Below are 12,468 nucleotides of genomic sequence, written 5' to 3' on the forward strand. Positions count from 1 at the left end.
TACATTTCACGAGTGAGTGAAAGAGAGCAAGCCTGCTTTAGGACCACTCAGACAGCTGTTGTAGTGAAATGCTAACCACGCTAAATGCTAATGTGTTTAATGGTTAAAGGCCGTGCGAGCGGACCGTCCTCTGAACCTGACACTACAACCCCTCGACACGCACGCACACACACACACACACACACACACACACACACACACACACACACACACACACACACACACACACACACACACACACACACACACACACACACACACTGGAATCCTGAGGTTAAAAGACGGGAAACATGAGTGCGCCCGGTTCAGATGCAGGAAACTAAACAACATCATAATGAGGATTTTTAGCTAAACCACATTAAACATGATTTGACGTTAAAATGTAATTTATTTCTGTGATTATCGAATCTGTATTTTCAGCATAATTACTCCAGTCTTCAGTGTCACATGATCCTTCAGAAATCATTCAATGCTGATTTCAAATTTGCTGCTCAACAAACATTTCTGATTATGATCAATGTTGAAAACCGCTGTGCTGCTTCATATTTTTTTTTTGTGGAAACCATGATATTTTTTTTTTCAGAATAGCATTTATTTGAAACAGAAATAACATTATGAATTATAAATTGCTTTTCTGTCATTTTTGATCAATTTAATGCGTCCTTGCTGAATAAAAGTATTAATTTCTTTCAAAACAAAAAATCTTTTGCCTGGGTCAGTTTAGAAGTCACTAAAAATGTTTGGCCGCAAAATTCAGGCAGTGACACTGACCTTTTGCTCTTTGGAGGAGGAGTGCATGTGTGTGTTTGTTGGGGAGAAGCTGGTTCTCATGGTCTGAAGTCTCATGGGACACTGTGACAGATGTGACGTTTGCCCACCCTCTCGCTCTCTCTCTCTCACACACACACACACACTGCAATCCTACACTGCCTATGTTCATGTGCACATCCTTCTCATGCACATCCATTTGTTTGTCATGATGTGTGTGCACACATGTCTGCGGACAGGCGGTGTGTAACGGCACAGTTAAATGCTCTGGGTGTGTTCGTGGGTGTGAACGGTGATGCTAAAGAGCGCAGCCTAAGGTGATCTCTTAGGATGGGTGCAGGTTTGGGCCTGAGGCCGTCACACTCGAGGTAATGACACGGTACGATCAGAAAACACCTCCACAGGATGAAGAGATTAACATCGGAGAGCTGGAGGAAGAACAATAAAACATGACATGAAGTGCACTCATCTGACACCATGTTTTGTTCATTATTAATCACTGTTTGTTTGGTGTTTAATTAAGGAATTAAGGGTTTATGGAATTGCTCATAGCTTGAGGGGATCTTTTTCTGCGCCGTTTGCAAGCAGGGTGAAAAAACTGAGGTTAAAAAACTCTTAAGAAAAACCTCCTTAAAAAGAGTGTTTATATTGAATGCACCTTGATTTGCCTCTGTGACTTCAACAATGACAATTCTGTAAGCTTTGTTACAATATTGTTCACACGTCCCGCTATCATGGAGTTTGGTTTAACAATTTTGGTTGTACTGAACATTTATTTTCAAATAGAATATACATTTTTTCTATATTGCATTTACTTGCAATATATAAAAAAAAAAATTACATTTACAAAATAAAAGTAACTGTAGAAGAGAAGTAGAAATTAAGGCAAATCTGTAACACACAGATTAACTAAACAAAATAATAAATTCTACTCTATTATAGTCTGTCCTTTAAAACTAAAATGTATTTCTTTTTTAAACTCAAACTAAAGGCAAACTGAGCTCCTCTACCTGAAGAATCCCCTCCCCTACATATACAGAGAGAGAGAGGCAGGGAGAGAGAGAGAGAAAGAGAGAGAGATTATTGGACTGATAATAAAATTTTCCCACTCAATTCCAATAATTCATCACTCTTAAACAAACAAGCACACACACTTTTCCCCAAATTTTTCCTCACACACACCTTGCTGTTCACACGCCTCCCAGTCTCGCCCTCTTGCTCAGACCTGTCGACCGAAACTGCCTCACTTTGCAGTGTGTGTGTGTGTGTGTGCTGCTGGCATTTGCTCTTATTCCCACTCTCTTATGATCATGTGTTGTTTTTCCAAATAGACACACCTCACATTATTGTTCTTATGCTATTAACACACGCACACACACACACACATGGCTAACATAACATATGCATTAAATACTTTAATTTCAAAATGCACCAAAATCACAAAAATATCTGACGTACAAATTACGTTCTATGTAACTACAATGTACATTATAATTACAATATCAACACATTGCACATTTCATTATTACTGGTAGACTAAAACTAACCAAATGTGCACAGCAATAATAATGGAGGTAATAGCCGATACAGTGACCCCGAAAGATGGACACTTAAGTCTAACAGGGAACATTCTCTGAACTTCAGCAAGGTTCTCTCAACATTATGAACAAACATTCTCCCAGTATAATTAATATAACTTTCATTCAAAGTTATATTTATTATTGGGAAAGTTCAGAGAACATTCAAAAGTAACATTCCCATAATGTTTGCAAAAGGATCAAATGGAATATTTCCTTAAAGTTTGAAAAACCAAGAAAAAAAACAAGAAAACTTCATGGAAATGTTCTCTCGAAGTTCTTCTAACATATTTTTGTAAGAAGAGATGCTGCACTTCTCTTCATCATTTTGAATCAACTGATGATTTTAAGTGCATCCCAGCAAACAAATTTAGGTTCTGGGAACGTTAGTTTTTGGTTCTCAGAACGTTACGGTTAAGTGAACGTTCCCGGAACATTCTCCTTACGTTATAAAAATGGAACCTAAAAATAACCTACATGGAATGTTCCTATAATGTTCTTGTTTGGTTCCCAAAAAAAAACCCAAAAAAAAAACAACTCATGGGACCATTTGGGAACGTTAGGGGAACATTCTGTGTTTGCTGGGAGGGATATGCTCCTCAAGTTCAAACAGCTGCATCTTTCTTTAACCCCTTAACTGCCACCGTCCCGGTACCGGGACACCTAACTTTACTTCACTATATTTCTATTAAATCCTAATCTATTTATGCCAAATTATATATTGTTGGAAAGGTCTAAGACTAAATAAATATTCTACCCTGTTTTGTGTTACAAATTATGTAGGAAGAGTAATTGATGAATTTATGACAAGAGTGCACCTCAAAAAATCTGCATCATAACAGGAGGTCTGACCTTTGTCACAAAAAGTCGATGCACCCACTTTTAATCATTGAAACTTCTGTTTTTATGCTAAAAGTTCATAATAAAACATATAATCTAGTATTTTTCAATAAACAATTATAGTATATTATCCTCTAAAAATGATAATATATATATATTATCCTCTAAAATAGAATATTATTTTTTATTGTCTTTTTTATTATATCATATTTTAGTAGTTATCATAAATTAGGTATCATTTCAAAGCTTATAAACTCAGAATTCATCGTGTGAAAACCGTTTTATAATTGAACAACGCATTACCATAGAAACAGTACTTATTTTATCAGGCTCCTCCCCTTTTGGGCATCATTATATTTCATAATTTATGATCAAAACCTTTTCTAATCTTGACAAAACACATATTGTCAGAAAGGTCTGAGTCTCAAGGTTCCAAATGTTGTGACAAAATTGATATTTGGACAGAAATGTATAAAGTTGTTAAGGCAGAATTTATACAACAAAATTCAATGGAATTCAATGGCACCCGGAGGCTATTTTTGGTACTACGCCTAAACAAAACCTCATGGGACCTTCAATTTTTGTGATGTCAACTTCAAATTTGGAACATAACTTTGTTAGATTTATGGCTTTGATTTTATAGTAATTTTAGAGTAAAACATATTTTGTAAAATATATATTTTATATAAAATAAAAAAATATATAGTACAGTATATTTGATTTACTGTGAATTTAAACTTCCATAACTTTTCATACTTTCATTTTTTGAAGTGTTTTCACTTCAGCAATAATATGCTTTCTTAAAAGTGTTTTCTTTATAACAAGACCAAACTTGGGTATATATTCCAAAGCATTCTTGAATTACAAGTACAACCATTTAAGTGTGAATAGTGCATTTTAACTCCCATTCTCAAAAAGGGGGGTGACAGGTAAAGGGTTAAAATAAATAAATAAATATTTATTATCTAATGCAATGACATTCAGACATACATTTTTGCAGCCACTGTCCAGAATCAAGAAGTCTATCTGTGATCTTCTGAATGCAAAACACTTCCAGGCAATAGAACAAACATGAAACAAAAGCGCAAACAAAATGCATGTCTCTGTATTACAAAACAGCAAAAAGCTGATTTCAAAATAACATGTAGGATTGACGTGCATCAGTCATCACCGCCCTCTACTGTCTGATTTACAACAGGATGCTATTTCATCCATATGATCTCTGTGTTTCCCCTACTGGTCACATGTGGTACTGCAAACATTAGGACAACAATCCCGAATGAATGACACTCTTCTTTCAAGGAACATTAAGTTTTACTTCACCACAAAATATTTCACAATTGACTACACTCACTCTTCTTTTGTATAATAAAGAAAGAGGTCGTATGAGCCTTTATAGGAAACTAAAGTTTCACTTTATTTGGATGGTCCCTTTAACACATTCAGTTGACCATAAGTAACATTGCACCTCCATCTTTACTCTCACTAGACTAGAGTGTTAGTAGTGTATTAGTGGACTGGTAGGGTTAGGGATAGAATAAGTTGACATGTAGTCGCAAAGTTAATTATAGTCAGCAGCAGATTGTCTGTTGGCAGATATTAAGCAGACAGTCTACTAATACTCTAATGAGAGTTAGTTGACATGTAGTTGCAAAGTTACTTATAGTCAACAGGATGTTCAAAACGGACCATCAAAATAAAGTGTTACCAACTATATAATATAGGAAGGAAAGTCTTTATAGTCAGTCCCTCCAGAAAAACGCGATTATGCGATCGCTGAATTCAATGCAAAATCAGCCAAAGTCCGCATATTTATGCGGGGGCCGCATTTTTTCAAATACGCCGCACTTTCGCCGCATAAATTGCCGATTTCCGTGCAAAATATGCGGGGTTTGCATAATTTCATAATCCTCGCATTTTCGTTGCAAAAAAAAGTCACATGTATCTTAGCAGAAAGTTGAAAAATGTTGCGTTTGCTTCACATAAGAGCAGCCATTTCCCCCTGTTTCCATGGGAACGTTATGAAGTGACGCAATTACGCGACGCCAGACAGACTCGCGGAGGCGATTGACATCACAAATCGAACTCGTATAACTGTCTGTCACACGTTCTACTGTCACATCGTTACTTAATAAACAACATAAGATAAAAGTAGTAGCATCAAACAGAAATTACCCGCACACATGGGGCGTTTGAGGCGCACATATAACACTGCAGAGAGTTCAACAGGGAGCGCGCAGCTCTTAAAGGGGCCACACCTTATTTACACTCTTACAGTCTGAAATAAAACAAGATGAGAAATTAAATATTCCCAGCACTTTCTATGATGTAGTATGCTTGTTTATCAAAGGAAGTAATAAGAAATGACTCTTATATTAACAGGATGTTGGGGGAATCACTTTTTTCTCTTTTTCATCAAACCGCAATTTTTGCAAGTTCCCTCAATTTTTGCAAATTCCAGCAATTTCATCGCATAAAATTGCATAAATATCCCACATATTCCATGGCATTTTTAAAGAAAACTGGCCGCATAATCGATCAATTTTTGCCCGCAACAATCACAAAAAAAACTCCGCGTTTTTCTGGAAGGACTGAATACTATTATGGCAAATGTTAAATATAAATCGCAAATTTTTTCACAAATTTTTGGAAATTACCACCATAAAATCAGTCATTTTGATCGCAAAAATCACAAAAAAAAAATCGTGAAATCCTGGAGGGACTGTATAGTCTAGTTATATCAAGGCTTTGTATATCTAGATCTAGTTCTGGTGCTGAGCTCTGACCGGTTAAACCTTGTTGAGTTCTGGTGTGTTAGTTGTGGACCGGCATCGTCGGTTCTGTACGGGCGGTGCTTCGGGTACATGAGCCAGTGGATCCGGACGGATCAGGAACCTGCAGAACACAAGGAGCGCTTTGAGTGATTCATGTTTGGGGTTTTACTATGAAAATGTGACTCTTGGGCACTGACATGTTTGATAATGTGACTCTTGGGCACAGACATGTTTGTGTGTATGCATATGTATAAGAACAAGCTTGTGTGTGCATCAGGATTTGCTGCCTTTATGAAGGCCAAATGTTGCTTAAACCTGACCCACACACACAAACACACAATAAATATGACCAAATGTCCCCATAAAAATAGTAAAACCTGGAACACCCGACGTTTTAGGGACTTTTGGGTGGTCTCCTCTAAAAACAAAAGGGACCAAATAATGTCTTAACCCTGTAAAGCCTGACATAAAAAATCTTTTTTTTTTTTAACGGATCAGTTTATTGACCCTTTAGAAAAACTATTTAAAAAATAAAAATAAAAGTTTGCATATGCGTTTTTTTGTTGAGTATCATTTTTGATACATCAGGCTTTTATGGCTCTCATATTGTCTGATTTAGTGAGAATGTGAAGTTCAAACTCAAGGAGGAAAAAACAGCAAATAATGCAGATATTTAAATAAGATTAAATTCTTATAGCTTGTAATGTAAATCATTGAGATCTTTATAACCTTATAACTGACTACTTACATAAAATGCACATAAATATAAGTTGTAACTCTATATCTGCCAATAATGTCTTAAGATGATAATGCGTAGTTTTATGATCAATGCTCTGTTTGAATATAATATGATAAATGAGCGATAAAGAAATAAACCTTCCTTGAAATCCTGATGGATCATATTTGAGGCTCAAATTTTAAAATGATTTTTGAAATAAAAAATTGCTTCAGTCCAGTAAATGTTCATCTTGCAATATTACTAACAAAATGAAATGTATGCTTATGTTTGTTTTATTAAAACATTTAAAAAAGGACCTTTTACTTGGTAAAAAAAAAAAAAAGTACAAACAATCAATCAGAAGACAGAAGGCATGTAGTGGATTGTGTGCAACAGTGTTACAATGTTGAGCCCTTAGAAATTCACATATCAAATATGAGACAGGCCTTATTGGGTTAAATAATCTGAATAATTAAATAAATCTGATAAAAATCTAAAAAAAGTGAGGTGTATATTAAATACAGTTTGCTGTGAGCAAAGTATGAACAATTTTATATCACAGTAGTTCCAAAAAAAGTACCTGAACATTTCAGAATTTTGTCCTTTGAACCATATATGATTTATTCAGTGAATGAAAGGTGTGTGTGCATGTGCTACATACACAACATCATTGAGCTGCAGCAGCGTGTCGGGGGCGGGGTTTATCAGCACATATGAGATGGAGTTCTGCTGGTCGTTCAACTCATCTACAACAGAGATTGGTGGATACAACTGTCACTCAAACCATATGGGCGTGGGAGAGATGAAATACAACTAGATAAAACACTTTATGCCACAAAGTAAGGAGCAACAATTTGTTACGTGCTATGTAGCATGTATATACAATTCACATAAAAAGAGTGATGGGAATACTGTTCATTATCTCATGCATTAACTCTAATTAACTGTCTTTAACTCACATTAATTCTCTAACTAATCTGGGTTTCTTTTTTTTCCACAAAAATGTCATCTTATCTTCTGTAAAACTCAATAAAAAGTGAATAAAATGGCAAGAAAATGTGGAAGTTGTTTACCTTGTAAATACCCCAAATTAACTCTATTCATCACATCACTGGCTGTTAGATTTGTGACATCTTCTATATGAGACGAAAGACACAATGAAAAAGAGGAAGAGAGAAATGAAGGGGATATTTAAGATAAAAAATATTATCTAGAAATGTAATTTATGACAAAACATTGAAAAAGGTTGTAACCACATATCCAGGAGTCAACAGTGTTCACAACCCACAACAGTGTTTTTTTTCATAATCTGACATTCATTTTCAAGTGAAACATGATATGAGAGAAATTTAGGACATGGCTTGATTTTATCCATTAGGAATTTTTGAAAAGAGAGTCCTTATGGTGATTACAGTCTCTTTACCATATCAAAATAAATATGATTTGGATAGATCTCCCAGTTATGTTCTATAAATTTAATTCAATTTCTGTACTTAAAGTTAATTACTGACCTTGAAGTCAAAAACATTTTTTTTATTGAATAGTGCATTTTCTATGTATAAATGATGTATCAGTGCATGCCATTATTTATTTTTAAATTCATGTGCCCTTGTAATCTTGAATCAACATAACGTCCTCTCCCTTTTTAAGTGACATCTCTCAACCTGTCACTCATATAAGATTGACCAATAGCAAACCACAACCATCCAATCAATTCCCAATGGACAAAATCAAGTCCCACCCATCAAAAAACTATTCCAAGAAAAAAACGATCACAACTTCAGTTTCAAGCCAACTTTAAGGCTATGTTTAGACGGAATCCGAAATCATGAAATCCGCGTGAATATGGTGACGCAAAAGAAATTCAATGTAGTATGCACTCCAGGCGGCTAGGTGGCAATGCGAAGCACTGCCACACAACAACACCAAGTCTGCACGCCTGCGTACAACCTTCACTGTCAAGCAGACTTTTGCGTTTTTACCCTTTACACGGGAACGAGGCAGTGGAGCGTTTTAAAGATTTCCACTCTGTAGGGTGGTTTCACTTTTTTGCGTTTTTAAGCCCCAAAAATGCTGTCACCGTGTAAACGAAAGGCACATCCGATAAAATATTTTTACGTTTTCACGCGAGTATTCTCATGTAAATAAGGTCTAAGAATAAACATATTATACATATTTATGTGATTAATGAGGTAAGGGGCGTGGTTTACTGTATCCAGCCGTGTGAAGGCCCAAGTGCTGCATGCGGTTCCTGACCAGTTCCGAAAGCTCCTCCCTTTCTGAGCGTCGCAACACGCCCAGACGCTGCTGGAGGGAACTGAGGGAGGAGTCGCTCCTCTTCACGCTCCGCCTACTGAGACGCCTCGTCCAGTGCATGCTCTTCTTTCTCAGGAGCGGGTGCTCTGATTGGTCACTGCTGGAGGAGCTCCTGGTGAGGATCTTTGACTCCTCCCCCTTCTCCCTGGTGTCGTTTAACCCCTCTATGCTGACGGAACCTTGAAACTGTAGATAGATAGATAGATAGATAGATAGATAGATAGATAGATAGATAGATAGATAGATAGATAGATAGATAGATAGATAGATAGATAGACAGACAGATAGACAGACAGACAGACAGACAGATAGACAGAGATAGATAGACTAGATAGTTTCAGTCTGGCAGTGAATGCTCTTAAAGATAAAGCTCGCAGAGCTCTATACGCCATTAAGAAGAAATTCCAAAACTCTGAATTACCGATTCCAATCTGGTGTAAAATCTTTGATAGTGTGATTCAGCCCATTGCGCTGTATGGAAGTGAGGTGTGGGGTCCACTCAGTGATCAGAGCTACACTAGATGGGACAGACATCCAACAGAAGCCCTACACACAGAATTCTGCAAAATGATACTAAAACTACAAAGGAAAACACCCAATAACGCGTGTAGGGCAGAATTAGGCCGATTCCCATTGATTATTAATATGCAAAAAAGATCCCTCAAATTCTGGATGCATCTAAAATCAAGTCCCACAGAATCGCTACATTTTAAAGCATTACAGACCCAAGAACTGAACCCCGAAAAGAGTCTTCTCAGTCAGCTGGTCCTGAGACTCACTAACCCGACTAACCGTACTAACACTCACCAGTCTCAGACCAGCACTGCTCATCACACACACATCAGAATAAACCAAATTACTAAACAGTCTAAAAATACATATCTGGAACATTGGGATCAGGAAACCAAAACACAAAGTAAACTACAATTCTATCGAAATCTGAAATCAAATTATGAAATGGAGGAATATCTCCAGAGTGTGAGAGACACAAAGCAGAGACAGATCCTGAGCAAGTACAGGCTGAGTGAACACAGTCTAGCCATCGAGACCGGCCGACACAGAAAGAGCTGGCTACCCCGAGAGCAAAGGGTGTGTGTTCAGTGTAGCACAGGAGAGATCGAAACAGAGACACACTTCCTCCTCCACTGCCACAAATACAGCTCGATTAGAGACCTCTACTTCAATAAACTTAATAACTTAATACACAACTTTACAGCCATGACTGAAGTAGAGCAGATAAAGATAATACTAGGAGAGGGACAGACCGCAGCACTGGCTGCCAGATACGTGTGTGCGTGCCACAGCCTGAGAGACAGTAGGTGAATGTGTGTGAATGTGTGACCTCAGTGTGTCTCCCTAATGTCCACCACAGTGACCCTCAGTAATGTGTGTATGTGTGTATATATATGTTAAAACACTGTGGTATCAAACGTTCATAGAATTTATAATCTGTTACACTGTTATTTTTTGCAATTAATTTAATTTGTACATTTCAATTTAAGTTGTTATAATACTTTGTTTTTATTGATGTCTTCACTATGCTATGTGTTACAAGCTTTGGCAATATTGTAATATGTACAGTCATGCCAATAAAGCAATTTGAATTGAATTGATAGACAGACAGACAGATAGAGATAGATAGACAGACAGACAGACAGATAGAGATAGACAGACAGAAAGACAGACAGACAGAAAGATAGACAGACAGAGACAGACAGACAGATAGATAGATAGACAGACAGATAGATAGACAGACAGACAGACAGACAGATAGACAGACAGACAGACAGAGATAGACAGACAGACAGATAGAGATAGATAGACAGACAGACAGATAGAGATAGATAGACAGACAGACAGACAGACAGACAGACAGACAGATAGAGATAGATAGGTCTTGGAGCTAGTGTAGTTGACTACGCCATCACTGACATGGACCCATCCTCCTTCAATGCATTCACTGTCAAACAGCAAACTCCGCTTTCTGACCATAACCAAACTAACATTTATATCAAAACGAGTCACACACCAGAACAAAACAGACTGGAAACCTGCCGAATGTATCAGGTCCAGCAGAGATACAAATGGGCTCCGGACAGCACAGAAAAGTTTGTCCAAGCCCTCAGTTCTGAAGAACTAAAAAATCAAATAAATACATTTATTACTAAGAAATTCGAAACAACTAAAGATGGTGTTAATTCGGCTACAAATGAAATCAATAACATATTTAATAAAGCAGCACAGAAAAGTGAATTGAAAAAGAAAGGCAAAAAATACACAAAAAATACTCCAAAAGATGAAAAATGGTTTGACTCAGACTGCAAAACATTGAGAAAACAACTTAGAAAATTATCAAATCTGAAACATAAAGAACCAAACAACACTGACTTAAGAACTGAATACTTTTCAAAACTAAAAATATATAAAGACACAATTAGAGTGAAGAAGCAACACCATCTGACCAAAAGTATAGAAGAATTAGAACACTCAATAAATCAGAATCAGTTCTGGGATATGTGGAATAATCTGAGCACCGCTAAACCACAAGACCTACCAATACAAGATGGAGAAATTTGGACAAATCATTTTGAAAACTTATACAGAGAAATCCCATCAAAACAACTCAATGACAATTATAATCGGATCAAACTAAATCTACAAACTTATGAAGAGACAATTAAAAATAATCAAAATCCACTTGACTTCCCAATTACACAGGAAGAATTGGCAAACAAACTCAAAAGCCTAAAAGGAAATAAATCTTGTGGTCCTGACAGCATTCTAGGTGAGATGCTGAATCACAGCACACCGGAGCTGCAGGCGGCGCTGCTCAAACTGTTCAACATCGTACTCCGTTCAGGCTGTTTTCCTGACATCTGGAGCCAAGGACTTATTACCCCAATTCACAAGAGTGGAAATAAATTAGACCCTAATAATTTCAGAGGCATTTGTGTGAGCAGTAATCTGGGGAAGTTATTTAGCAGTATTTTAAACAATAGAATTGTAAGCTTCCTTAACGAACACAATGTCCTGAGCCCGAGTCAGATTGGCTTCATTCCAAAACACAGAACTACTGACCACATTTACACCCTACACACCCTAATCAATAAACACGTAAAACAGACCAAAAACGGAAAAATATTTGCATGCTTTGTCGATTTCAAAAAAGCATTTGATTCTATTTGGCACAACGGATTATATTACAAACTTTTACAAAGCGGTGTAGGGGGTAAAGTCTATGACATTATAAAATCAATGTATTCGAACAACAAATGTGCAATTCGAATTGGCAACAAACATACAAAATTCTTTACCCAAAAGAGAGGAGTGCGGCAGGGCTGTAGCCTGAGTCCAACGCTGTTCAACATCTACATTAATGAACTAGCGGTGCAGTTGGAGCAGTCTACAGGCCCTGGACTCACCCTACAGGACAGGAGCATCAAGCTCTTGCTGTACGCAGACGACCTGGTGCTGC

General features: G+C 37.0%; 1 protein-coding gene across 7 annotated transcripts in view; it reads right to left on the bottom strand.

Moving 5' to 3' along the window:
- Positions 1–2,158: 2,158 nt before the first annotated feature.
- kcnt1a (potassium sodium-activated channel subfamily T member 1a) overlaps positions 2,159–12,468 on the bottom strand; it is a 32,475-nt gene continuing 22,165 nt past the window's right edge. For 5 of the 7 annotated variants that reach the window (XM_039679251.2, XM_039679252.2, XM_039679250.2 and 2 more), the window contains 4 exons: positions 8,888–9,179; positions 7,751–7,813; positions 7,339–7,423; positions 2,159–6,080 (listed from right to left, as the gene is read on the bottom strand). In XM_039679251.2, coding sequence (XP_039535185.1) covers positions 5,975–6,080; positions 7,339–7,423; positions 7,751–7,813; positions 8,888–9,179 — 546 coding nt within the window. In that variant the 3' untranslated portion in view covers positions 2,159–5,974. The remainder of the gene's footprint in view (positions 6,081–7,338; positions 7,424–7,750; positions 7,814–8,887; positions 9,180–12,468) is intronic. The other 2 variants (XM_089123975.1, XM_089123976.1) reach the window with 1 other exon arrangement.

The sequence above is a fragment of the Pimephales promelas genome, chromosome 19 (assembly GCF_988280905.1).
Source record: "Pimephales promelas chromosome 19, fPimPro1.hap1.1, whole genome shotgun sequence".
NCBI classification, from domain to species: domain Eukaryota; kingdom Metazoa; phylum Chordata; class Actinopteri; order Cypriniformes; family Leuciscidae; genus Pimephales; species Pimephales promelas.